Source organism: Ammospiza nelsoni, chromosome 16, assembly GCF_027579445.1.
Source record: "Ammospiza nelsoni isolate bAmmNel1 chromosome 16, bAmmNel1.pri, whole genome shotgun sequence".
NCBI classification, from domain to species: Eukaryota; Metazoa; Chordata; class Aves; order Passeriformes; family Passerellidae; genus Ammospiza; species Ammospiza nelsoni.
This window is the reverse complement of record NC_080648.1, coordinates 9031784-9045398: the sequence shown is the minus strand read 5'-3', so window position 1 is coordinate 9045398 and position 13615 is coordinate 9031784. Positions and strand designations below refer to the sequence as shown.

Genomic DNA, 13615 nt, shown 5'->3' with positions numbered 1-13615 from the left:
CGTCATTTGGGGTCTTCCCTCTACTGAGGGCAAAGGAGGAAAACCCCAGCTGTTCTCACCCAATACGAGAAACTGGTCTGACAGATAAAGCAAGGGGTAAGCCAGATGCCATACCTGCACTCCACATTGACAAACCACAAATGCTAACCAAACTGGAAAGGAAACAAAATCAAAATCATTAAGACAATAGAAGTATTGTGGCTATTTTACCTTCAACTAGAAACTTCATCATGCAAGAACAAACTCATTAATACTCAGCGACAAAAAGCAAGGCTGAATTTCAAGAACAAGGTAAGGAACAATGATAAGATACAGTGGTGGTCCCACTTAGTCTAGTATTTTATCTGTCAGACATATCACTATCAAGAGAGATGCCACATATCAAATACAAAACTAAAAATGCTGTTAAATGTCATTAGATAGTAATCAGTTCTGTGCCAAAACCAAAGATACTTATGTAGCTATTCTCTCCTACATGCAGTGGTCTTCATGCCAAGTTTCTTCAAGGAAAACAGAGTATCCAAATGCTTATAATTATGCACTGACATTTCCTGATAGTGGTTTTTATTGAAAATTGCTTAGGATATTCTCTATCTCTAAACTGGTCCATGAGGCTTATGAAGAACATGACTGAATTGATGTGAATTTCCATATTCTAAATCAGAAATCCATTTTACCTTGAACACAAAGTTGACATCAACACCATCACAGCCCTTTAAAGAAATCCTTCAGCGCTATGTGACATTCAACCCAACAACTCCAACTTACAAATTTACAAGGCTAACATACAAAATAACCCTTCACAGGACTACTTTTCTCTAAGGCAGGAGAAACCTAAACCTAAGTGAAAGGCTGGGTTGGCTACAAGTGAGACTACAACCAGGCTGTTACATTTGAGTAGAGCATATTGGACAGAAGCAGTCCAGATGGAAGACATGGAATGAAAAACAGATCCATGGATGCTACCATCTCCCTGCACAAAGGGAGAGCAGCTTGCTGGCTACTACCCTGTCAGATTTCCCTACAAGAAGCCACCCAATATGTCATTTCAAGAGATTGAAACAATAATGTTAAAAACAAGGAACTGCAACTCATACACAAAAAATTTTTAAGTCTCCAAAAGAAAGAAAGCATCTCTGTGGTGCAGAGCATCTTTTACCATCAACCCTCAAGTGACACAAAGCAGTTATGAGCAGTGGGCACAACCCTCACACATCATTCTCCATCGAGTTTGCATAAGAGCTTGCTTATGAAGAATTAATGAGTTTGGAACTGCCACCCAAACCCTTAGGGTCCATCAAAACAGAGATTAATTCCCTGAACATGCTACATAAAATATTTTCTCAGGCATTTTCCAAGGAACTGAGTTAATTTCTACCATGGTGTAAATCTATCTATGTGCTAAAAGGAGAAAGAAACAAATAACTGGTTATTGTGTGGAGAGCTGTCTTAGGTTGCAATGCAAGATGTAACCAAAAGTATTCTATTACCATCTGTGGAAAACAGGTGGAGCAGCGTTCTTTATCTCTTCCATGACCCATCCTCCCTCTGGGGAGAAATATTCTGTCCATGGGCCACTGAGTGTCCCTGCATGACTGATAAAATTCCATCATCCCACTGGGAGATGCTCCACCCAGGGGGAGGAGCCAAGCATTCCTACTTGGATATAATCTGAGATTTGGAACATCACAGGCAGCCTTTTCCCACTGGATTCCCAGAGGAAGACCAGACCTATCTACACCACCACTGGACCTTCAGAGGAAAACTCCACCCTTCTACAGGATCCCTGCTCCACCAGAACCACCCCTGTCACTGCAGGATGAGTGCAGCCACCATTTAATGGGACTGCTACCAACACCCTGACCAATAGGGTGTCAGGTTGTATTCTCTGTCAGTGTTTTTGTATTATTCCATTTTATTTTAATTTTCCTATTAAATTGTAGTTCTCACTTGGGATCTCCCATTGGTTTGCTTTCAGACCAGCACTGCGACTGAATTTTTCAGTGACTGAATTTTTACTTCTTGTGGTAGCAATTTGCAAAATATTTACAAGTTTTGAAAGGTTCTTCTGCCACAGAAGTACATCCCTCCCACAGTACTGTCAGCACCAGCTGAGGTCAAGGCTTGAGCAACTCACCAGATTGATCCCAATCAACAGAGCAGGATGGTTTCCCCACAAAGAACAGGCCGTGCTCTGAATCTGCTTCCAAACAGTTCCAGGCTTCCTGGTGAAAGTGATCACCAGGTAAAAAGACTGATGTGTTTGGACTGCAAGTAGGAAATCAGTGTAAAAATATCCCTACATAAGGGATATTTTTCTATAAGGTATATATAAAATATACGTTTTTCTTGAATTATCACAAACTAGTACAGTTCTGCTGCTCTGCTGAGCAAGGGGAGGGCAATACACAAACCTGCTGTGTGTTCAGGGTGTCCATCATCAACCCATCACCAGGGGAGGGAGCAGATGTGCAGCTGACTGCTAAACTTACTCGAGATGGAGAAAGGTTCAAAAACAGGTCTTTGAGTCAAGAATCACAGACCAGGCTGTGAGGGACAGTAGAGCTCATCTCACACCAACCCTTCTGCCATGGGCACGGACACCTTCCACTAGACCAGGCTGCTCCCCAAGCCTTGTTCAGCCTGGCCTTGAAGAGCAGAGCAGACGGGTTCTGTTTCCAGCCTCAGAGTGCAGCTCCCCCAGCAGCAGGAAGATGCCACATCCCAACACTGTGGCATCACCCCCCAACACAGGCTCTCCCCAGGGCTATGAGAAGGGCTGTAAACTACTGCCAGCAGCCAGATTTCAGTAAATACAGGTGCTTGCCTAAAATAAACCCTCCCAAGTTTCAGTCTGATGTAGTTTCACTTGTGCATCACTCTTAACTGCTGTTACACAGCTGCACATGTCACCCCCAAACTGAGACGATTTCTGTAAATCAGTTTACATATAACCTGCTTGTCCAGTCCATAAAATCTTTACAGAAACTCCTGAATATAAGGTCTGAAAAACAATCACTTTCATTATGGATAAATTGGGGTTGACATGTTGCATTACATTGTTAGTTTAAAAAAAAAAAAACTTAGGCAGAAAAAACACAGATTTTAACCAAAGGGCAGTATATTTTCATTAAGTATTTTCAAACTTTCTCCACAGCCTATTCAAGTCATTACTCACTTGAAACTGCAAGTGCTCATTAATTGGATTGGGAAACACAGTGGTCTATGGAAATTCCTAGGAAGATTTTTAATGCACCGCACACTTTGAGGATTGGTGTTTTGCTAATGACCACCATAACCAGCGGCAGACTTTCAAGGAGCCCTTGAAAGTAACACTGCTGATAAAATGAGCAGACAAAATCAATATGTAAAGTGAAGTATGAGAGAACATGCATTTGGCAATTTTCCCCTTGCTCACAAAAGCAGAGGGAAGTGCCTGAGGACACCTCGGCAGACCAGGGCAAGTTCAAGATGCCAAGCACAGGTTCCTATGCTGCAAGCCAGTGGGACCCTGCCAGAGGCTGCTTCCACCTCCACCAGTGAAGCAGTAACATCACACAACCACAGTATTGTTAAGGCTGGAGAACACCTCCAAGACCAGGAAGTTCAACCATCCATCTAGCACCACCAGCATGCTCACCATGCCTTCACTGCCATACCCACAGATGTTTTTAACACTTCCAGAGGTGGTGATTCCACCAGTGCCCTGGGCAGCCTGTATCAATGCTTTATAACCCTTTCCATGAAGAAATTTTGCCTAATATCCAACTTAAATATTGCCTGGCCCAACCTGATGCTGTTGTGGCTCATCCCATCACTTGTTACCTGGGAGAACAGATCAATCCTCACATGGTTCCAGCCTCCTGTCAGGGAGTTCGCTGTAGAGGGTAATAAGGTCCTTTCTTCCTATTAGCCTCTTTCTGTAGAGGGTAATAAGGTCCTTTCTGAGCCTCCTTTGCTCCAGGCTGAGCCCTGCCAGCTCCCTCAGCCGCTCCTCATCAAGACTCACACTGCAGACCCTTCCCCAGATGCTGCCTTGGGAAGCAGACACCTCCACACCATTCATTAACAGAGCTGCTTAACCACCACCTGATTCACAGCCTCCTCCCTCCCCCAGCCCAAGCCCAGCCTGACAGTAATTTTCCTTTGCAGAAAGCGGGGGCTCCATCCATGTACATCTCCTCCATCAGACGGTGCCGGCTCCACACCCACGCGTCCTTTGTGTGCAGCCCACAACAAACCAAACCCACGGGGCCCACACACAGGAAGTGAACATGCTGCAGATGCTTCTTCTGATCACAGAGGTAAGAAACACGTAAAACTGCAGGAGTTAAAAGAGTTGCAAATAGGGACAGCATACGTAGACTTTTCCAGGGTCCTGTCCAGCACGGGGTGCCTGGCTAACAGAGGCTCTGGCACATGCTCTGGAACCTGAGCACATGCCTGCTCCTGAGAGCTGGGATCCCACCTGGGCCATGCAAAATTAAAGATGGAGACCAGAGAGAAAACAGCATCAGGAAGAAGCAACCTGCCTAATCTCTTTATATCACACAACATCTCTAGAGAGATAACACGACGTTAATTTCTGTATCCTTTAAGTGCACTGCAAGACCCATGGATTTCAGCAAGACCTGAATTTTCTCTTGATTTATCAAGAGAATGGTTTGGGTTGGAAGGGACCTTAGTAAATAACCAGCCCCAAGCCCCTGCCATGGGCAGGGATATCTTCCATTATCCCAGGTTGCTCCAAGCCCCATAAAAGAAGGCCTTGAACACTTCCAGGGATGGGGAGACACAACTTCTACAGGCAACCTGTGCTAGGGCCTCACCAACCTCATAGTAAAGGATTTCTTCCTATTACCAATCTAAACTGACTTTTCTATCACCCTGAAGCCATCCTCCCTTGTCCTGTCCCCCCAAACCCTGTGCAAAGTTCCTCTCCAGTTCCCTTGGAGCCCCTTTAGGCAGTGGAAGGTGCTCTATGGTCTCCCCAGAGCCTTCTCTTCTCCAGGCTGAAAAGCCCCAACTCCCTCAGCCTGCCATTAGTTAATAAAGTTAAAATTCTGTCAAGTGTTTTTTAAAAGTGTCAAAAAGAGGAAGTGTGGACACAAACACAATAAAAAGCAATGAGCTGCGAAGAGACCCTTCCCCCAGCTCATTTCAGCCACAGCTTCATCACAATTAACTGAAATTCCAAATAAACAGGAGCCAGTGATACTGTGCCCAGGTTTAACAACAGGCAGCTGGAGACATGCTCTAAGTCAGTCTTACTTGGTTTATATCAATACAGGTACCATATCAGCAAATTTACCTGGTAGTTAGAAGTAGATTATAAAAGATCCACAGTGTTTTATAGCATTTAAAAAGAAAAGGATTGGTGATGCTAAAGCACCTAATGGGTTTGATCCAGTATATTGAAATGTGACTTAATTCCCTCCAATTATGAGATCCCCCATTCTACCTCCAGCCTCTGACAGGATTACATTAAGTAATGATCAAAGAACAAGAAACTTGCCACTCAAGCAGTCTGCAGCGACAGACTTCTCTGAAGATAAATGCTTCTACAAGGCTCCAGGACAAATTTTACTTAATGCAAATATTAAGATACTGTCCATAAAATGCAGTATTATAATAAATCTTTTAAACCTCATCATCCTCTTAAAGTAGTTTTAAAAAATTGCATCTCTGAGGAAGTGGATTACTACTAAAGTTTGGTACTAATTTCTTTATTCTCCTCCACAATAAATTTAACAGCTGAAAAAATTCAGTATGTCACAACTCCACAGAAATAGGCATTGGGTCATACATGCACTATTTTTAGAGCTACAAATATTTTTCATTTGAAAAAAATATCACAGACTTGTAAAAAATGTATGTGGGTAATAAATGCACAGAATCACAGAATGGTTTGGGTTAGAAGGGATTTTAAGGATCATCTGGTTCCAATTCCCCAAGGCAGGGACACCTTCCACTAGACCAGGCTGTTCCAAGCCCCATCCAACCTTCAACACTTTCAGCGATGGGGAGTCCACAGCCTCAAATTACTGACCATAAACATGAATTAGAAAAATTTTAATGAAAGGAAAAAAAGATTTGAGTTTACAGTTTTGAGTCACATGGAAATTTGTATCGAATTGTTAAACCCTGTTTGGAATCGAACACTGCAAGAAATATAAATGCTAAACTTACTATCTCAGTTTTTATTTTTTAACTGTGAAGATAAATAACTGAACTGTTTACTTTCCTATTACTTGATCCAAGATCAAAACAGCAATTTAATTTTTATAAAGCACCAGAACTATAATTCATTTTTTTTCTAAGCATTATCATTAAAAAGTCACTTGCTGTTATTCTGGCTGCAGTTTTGCAAGCTCCTACTGCATGAGCACAGAAGTTTGGGACATAGTTTAACAGAGATGATCATAATTGTAAGTAAATAATTTGTAAGTAAAAAACATGGCTGTATTATTACTTTATTCTTTTGTAATCATAAAATATGGTTGCATTATTGATTGGGTTGAGAAGCAGACTAAGAATAGAAATTACTCACTTGTCTCCATTGTGATGCTGACCTGCTGCAGTGACCCCAGCTCCTGGCTGGATGCTTATCACCACCAAGACATGCAATCATGCTAACAAATCAGATCTGAAGCAAGAGCTGCCATAATTAACACCAATGGCACATTTCTACCTAATCCATTCATTCCGAGCGAGGGCTTTTGCCAAACGTGCCCAGCCTCACTTTCTCCCCCACAGTCAGGACGTTACTGTGGGGGTGATGTGCAAGATGCACAATTAGTAAGTGACAAAAATGGAAAAGGCCAGAAATGCCCAGGGATGAAGAGATGTGATGTAATTATGGGATGCTCAGGCCTGCCCCGGGCAGACTGACAGGCACACATTGTCAGGCTGCCACGGTGGCCATGGCCTCACGCGTGACCCACGGTGACACAGCCACGTCCTCCAGCCCTTCACAGGCAGCAGGGCTATGGCGCACCCTGAAAAACACTGCTAAGTGTTTGCCAAATGCACAGCTGTCCTTGGGATCCTGCTGTGCTGTACAAGGGAAAATCCCCAGTGCCAGCAGAACCTCAACACAGTTTGGGTGCACTCTGGACCTGCAGGAGAGCCCAGCCTGCTCACCACCCCCCAGAGCAGCGCTGGCATCCCCTGCACAGGGGCTGCAAGAGCAAAGTCACACACTGGGCACTGGGGAGACAGAGACAGAAGCAGAAACCTGTTCACTCTGAGGGGAAAGAAAGAACACTGCCAGCATGTGTTCACTGTGCTTGCCTGGAAGGGGAAAAAAAAACCAACAACAAACAACTACAAATAGTTAATTCTGCAGACAACCAGGGCTCTTGTGAAATAACACTGTTCTGGAAACCACAAAAACGTAGCAAAGGAATCGAAATGGTAATACCTTCACCAAAGAAACCAACCAGATGATCCGTTCTTAGCTCATTTGAGGGAAGGCAGGGAGGGAAGAAATTTAAGATACCAACAATAATTTCAATGTCAACTATCCTGAAGATATCCAGTTAAATCAAGAACTAGAACTCTTTTACTTAATTAAGAGGCGTAAGAGAAAAGAAGAGCTTCAAGGATAGTAACAATAATTTAAAATATTATTTTTAAAAAAGTATCTGCATATGAATCTTGGGTTTGTGTCAAATCAGGTATTTCTACAGAGCAAATTCCAGCACTAACAAGAAGTACTCCATGTAGTACTCCAGTACAAGAAGTACTACATCCAAGAAGTAGATGTTAGCTCATGTCACAACCCAACAGGTAATGTTTTACAAAACACAGGTTAACCTTAATCATAAATATAATCACTGTATATTTAATGTGCAGAGATTTACATTCTAAGGAGTTAATGGAGATTGCATAGATAATTCCCCTTAAAAGTAATCCCCAGAAACCTTATATTTAAGGAAATATTCCTAGCTGGGTTAGAAAAATACTGGATTTCAATACCTAAAGGATCTGAGTTTTCTTTAGAAAGCAGAAAACTACTTGCACGTGAGGGATTAGGCATGTAAAAACTTAAATGGTGTCATACTGAATATTCCAACATCAACCACAGGAGATGGACTGGAGTCCATGCGGAGGCTGGAAAGCTCCAAGCCTTCCCCAAGCACACAGGACTCACAAAAGCTCCATGAGGCTGCATTTAGCATCTGTCACAGAGCACTCAGCAACAGGCTGGAGAGTGAAATACAACTCTGTGCTCGTTCATTAGCATTATGCCTGACAGGAAATCTGCTGGAGAGTTTGTAAACACTTTTCCCTCTCTGGCAGAAACCTTACTGCAAGTTCCTGTAAAATGGAACTTTGACTTGCCCTCCTCCTTATCCTGATCCCCTGCCTATAGAAGAGGGCTGGAACTTTAAGCTCCCATCCAACTCAAACCATTCTATGGTCCTACCCTTCTCCCATGGGCTACATAAAGGGTTTCACCATGAAATCTGTTTTTTCAAGATCACTGGGAAAGAACCAGTGTATGAGCACATTCATATAGGCATGGAAACCACCATACCTAAAATAAAGTTATTGCTTTACTAGTTTATAATGAAATATGGGAAAATGCAGACACCAAACTTTTTCTTACTTGTCACATAGGCAGCTTGTTACTGTGTTTCGATTCCTGAGTCATCTACTGAGTTAGAAATTATTTTTTGCTACCTTAAGTACTTGAGTATGACACTTTCCAATTAGAAGCTTACAGTCTACAAAGCAAGGATTGGTATTTCAATTCAGGCTGCTGAAAACGCAAAATCTTGGAGATTTGGTAGCAGAGAGGTGGTTGTTCAGTCCTTGCCATTTAGCACTCACTCATTCAGGAAAACAGTGTTACAGGACTCTTCTTATATATTGCTAATTAACAGACATAAAAGCAGATTTGGGAATGTGCTTCTGATCTAAGAAGTTTATACCATTTTCCATCAAACACGTCATACATACATATATATATATGTGTATGTGTATATGTGTGTGTGTGTGTGTGTGTGTGTGTATTTTTTTCCCCTCCTCCACAAACCTGAGGAAGCCACCAGGTTTGAAACAAGCAACTACAGGCACAGGTGCCCTGTACTGTTGGTAACAATGAAATAAATCAACACAAAGGAAAATAAACCAACTTGAAGAAAAATCTTAATGAGGACATGATGTGTTGAGTGTACCACACTGACTCCTTGCAGCAGTAAGTGACAGCCCCTGAAATCATTCAGGAAGCTGTGAAACTTGGGTCTTTCTCAGAACAAAGATGCCAAGTCCCTTCTCACGCATCCCTCCAGGCAAGCTGCAGAGGTAGCACCAGCATCAGCTGCTCCTGGCATTCTCCTACTCTTAGCAATGAAACCTGAGAATTATTAGCTGTGTGCTTATTCACTGTCACAAACACCAAAGAGACAGAGATAGGTTCTGTCCTACACAGATTGGAATTTAATTCCTAATAACGCTTTATGCACACTCGCCCAGAGTGTGAGGGTCCAACATCTCATTTCTTCAATAACTAATTTAATGTCTTACTAATGATAAAATCCAACAAATGTGACAGTTCTAGAGATGAGATAGCAGAGGATGTTAAACTTCAATCAGCATATTCTCTTCCTGTCACAGACACAGTAATGCTGTGCAAGGTCTAAAATCACCACCTGCAACCCAACTGCTACCAACATACAGAAAAAACATCAGTTCATGTTATAAGCTGATATCTGACTGCAAACATCAGATATTTTGAAGCGTATCAACTGAGAGTCTACCTCTTTGGGGGGATGAAAAGGAAGATGGGGAAAATGGAGAGAAGTTTTTTTTTTCTCTTCTGAGCATGAATACTATTCCAGGCTTGTACTTCAACGTTATTACTGGTTTGAAACTTTGATTTTCAAAGCAGATCAAATTATCCAGAACAATTATTTTCAATTAAATTATTTGTCTAGATGACATATATTGTGTTACCAAGCAGGAAGTTTGAAAAATAATGGTGAAAAAAACCTTCACATACACTTTGCAGCCCTGAAACCACAGAGTGTGTGCCTCTACCCAGTGCAGAGTTTATAGTCTCTGCTGCTCTTTAAGACTAGATCAGTTGTTACTCTTTTTGATGTTTGAACTACCACTGCACTATTTTTAAGCAAGTAAACACAACCAAGTACAAGAGTGTTAATGCTGCATTGATTTGCATTTGCAATTAACTCAGTTCTAAGCCACAGTTCAAATATATTAAGGCAAAAATAAGAAACCCACTGATTTCTACATCTTACCAAAAAAACACCACATAAAACCAACAAAAAATGAAGAAAGACCGTTTCTCTGTCCAGTGAGGCATGCTAAGATTTATTTATAGTGCTCAGCTGAAGATCCTCAAACAAAAAAAAAACCCCGTCTCTTCCAATTACTACCTTCACTTCCACCTATGGTGTTCCAATCCAAACCACTTCATTGCCCCTCAATATTAGAGCAGTGTTCTCAAAACCAGCAAGCATGGACTATTCATTTGACCAGTTCTGTCACCAGAAGCCAGCTCCAGGCAGCCCTGCAGGCAGCACAGAGCCCAGGCGGGGCAGGGCAGGGCAGACTCACCGACAGGTAGCTGCTGGAGTCCACGTTGTCCGTGATGGTCTGGCGCTCGCCGCGCTGGTTGATCCTGCGGTACCTGCGGCGCGACTGCCGCAGCGGCACTTCCCTCTGCAAGATGCTCTCCTCATTGTCCTTGGAGTTCTCCACCTGAAACACATGTTCGGGCTCCTGGTTAAACATCCAGTTCTTCCATAGCACCGAGAGCCGGTGGAGACGTACGAAGCTCATGGGGAAGGAACAAACATCAGTTCAGGGCAGTTAAACCTTTCGGGGCAAATTTCTGTGGTTGTTTCAGAGAAACACGGCTGCAGATTGCAGAAAGGCCTTGTTACAATGAGCTGAGGCCACAGTTTCCTTCCGGGAAACCATGTATTTAAAAAACAAAAAAAAAAAAAGTAAAAAAGGCACACATATCCTCTAAACAATGTCAGTCATCAGCAGAAACTCTTCTGCGCCCACATATATCCTGAAGGAGTTACAGGCACCGTTCATTTCAAGCTTACCTTCAACACAGAAATTACCAATTTTTGTGCATTTATAATCTGGCAAAAATATTGCATTATACCCTATTTTTAGTAGTGTAATTTTTTTAAGTATAATTTATTTTCAACACAGAAATTACCATTTTTTGTGCATTTATAATCTGGCAAAAATACTGCATTATACCCTATTTTTAGTAGTGAAATTTTTAAAAGCATGATGTATTTCCAGTACAATCCATAGCTGAACAACTTCAAATATTCCAGCTTTTTATAAAGAGCTACTTCACCTATGTCATACTGCCTCCTAATCACTTTCAGTGGATTATGGAGAAACGGCTGGAACTTATTAATAACTTGATGTTAAATATTATCTCTGACTAAACATTAAAAATTAGGTAAATTTATCTGTTTAGTAAAAGCCAACATGAAACCTTTTATCTCAATAGCTACAATACTTGTTTTCTATAAAAAGCAGTCTCATCCTTTCCCATTTTCTTTTGATGTTTTGGAAAAATATCTCCCAGCAGGAAGCAGGACAGACATGCAAACAGGCTGCAGCAGGCAAGAAGCTTCTCTACAATGTACTTACTATGTACAAGTTTCTACTGTCTTCAATGCCTTATTTTTAATTTTTTTTTCTCCAAATTTCACTGCAAAATCCTAAACCTATTACTGGAACAGGAGAAAAACCTCTGTATGGTCTTATACAGCTCTCACTTCACATACAAAGTAAATTACCTTAAAATTAAAATCCAAAAGAAACAAAGAAATGAAACACAGAAAGAGTTAACAAACAGAAACAAGAAAGTGACCAAGCCAACACTATCAAAAAGCAAGATCACATCTATCTTCCACACCACTTTTCTCAAACACCTATGATCTGTCTGAGGTCAAAGGAAAGTGCAAGCAGCTAAGCTTGTCTTGTGGGTTATTTTTGATTCCATAGAGAAATCATACACTAATAACATGGGTTAAAGATACAACAGTTAGAAAAGCTGGAAAAGAAGAGTGAAGCTCACACAAAAAAAGAAATCAGAAAAGCTGAGTTGAAAAAGGGATAAGCACACTTTTCACTATAATTTTACTACCTCTTTGCAAAGGAACAAGACAACAACCAAAGATATCTATTTGCAGCACTGCAGTAAGCACAGTGGTGTAAGAGTGTAAAGAATACAGTAAATGCAGGCAGAAACACAAAAAAACCTTTTTAAACGGGCCATCCAGTACTATAAAAAATGCACTAAGATGATTGATATACAAGCCTTTCTTCATGTAGCATAAATATAGATTTCTAGCTAGAAACAATGTTGCTCTCAAACTGTACAGAAGTCCTTCAGAAATAAGAATTTTTGGATTTGTACAGAGTTAGTAACTAAATAATCAAAATTGTGCTGATTTAATTTTAAATTTTTGTACGTGAGCTCCTTCAATAAATGCATTATCATTTTTTTTCCTGCATTCAGTCTTACAAGATCATAGAAACCAAAATACACAGTGAACTTTTCCAACAGAACAGATTAACCTGGACCTGAAAAACTGCTGGGGTGGACAAAGACTCTTTTCAATACAGATAACCTTTATTATCAAGAAATTCCAAACTGAACAGCTATTTTTAAGGCTAAATTAAAACAAACATTCAGTGACAGAAGAAATTATTTTTTCTTTCACAATTCTAACTGAAAACTGAGATGTAAGGATTAATAAATTATTTGATAGCACTAAGTCAGAACAAACAAGTGGCGGAAAACGAGACCACCTGCTTCCTTTGGTTAGTGAACTGCTGTTGACAAAAACAACATGGAAATCAGAAACCAGGAAAGATCTCCACACCCCAGAGCTTCCAGCTTAGCACCACCAGCACGAGCAGTATTTTGAGTCCAGCTGACCACCAGGCTGTCAACACTCATGATTCACAAGAACTGCTTTTGATATTTGTGCATCAACAGGACAGGCACACCTGGGCACCTCACTCAGCCCTGCTCTCACCTGGTTAAAACTAAAAATTCCTGTTGGCAGAGAGGTGTCACCCTCATCAGAGCCCTGTGGAGGAATTCAGCTTCTCTGTGAGTGCTGGGAGCCAGGTCCTGGCAGGGGAGCAAAGGGAGGACAGATTCCCTGGGTACTGCAGAGCCAGGAGAACCAGCTGCCATCAGCTCAGATGGAGACACTGTCCCACAGACTGCTTCCCATTATTTCATTTTCAGTACACTATCATAGAATTGTTAAGGCTGGAAAAGAACTCAGAGATCATCACATCCAACCATGCCCCTAGCCCTGCCAGGCCCACCACTAAACCAGGTCCCCAAGTGCTGCATCCACACATCCATGAAATCCTTCCAGGGATGGTAACTCCATGGGCAGCCTGTGCCAGGCCTTGACCCTTCCCATGAAGAAAATTTCCCCAATATCCATTCAACACCACAGGATTGCCCTGTTTCACTCTGCAGTCCAAAGCAGCAATGAAACATTTTCCACCTGCAAGTATCACACTGCTCTTCTGAAATCTTACACTTAGATCTGAAGAAGAAAATGAAAGCACCAAGGAACAA

General features: G+C 41.6%; 1 protein-coding gene across 3 annotated transcripts in view; it reads right to left on the bottom strand.

Moving 5' to 3' along the window:
- RAPGEF6 (Rap guanine nucleotide exchange factor 6) overlaps positions 1 to 13615 on the bottom strand; it is a 122251-nt gene that overhangs the window by 67084 nt on the left and 41552 nt on the right. For all 3 annotated transcript variants that reach the window (XM_059483403.1, XM_059483404.1, XM_059483405.1), the window contains exon 6: positions 10588 to 10731. In XM_059483403.1, the coding sequence (XP_059339386.1) occupies positions 10588 to 10731 (144 nt within the window). The remainder of the gene's footprint in view (positions 1 to 10587; positions 10732 to 13615) is intronic.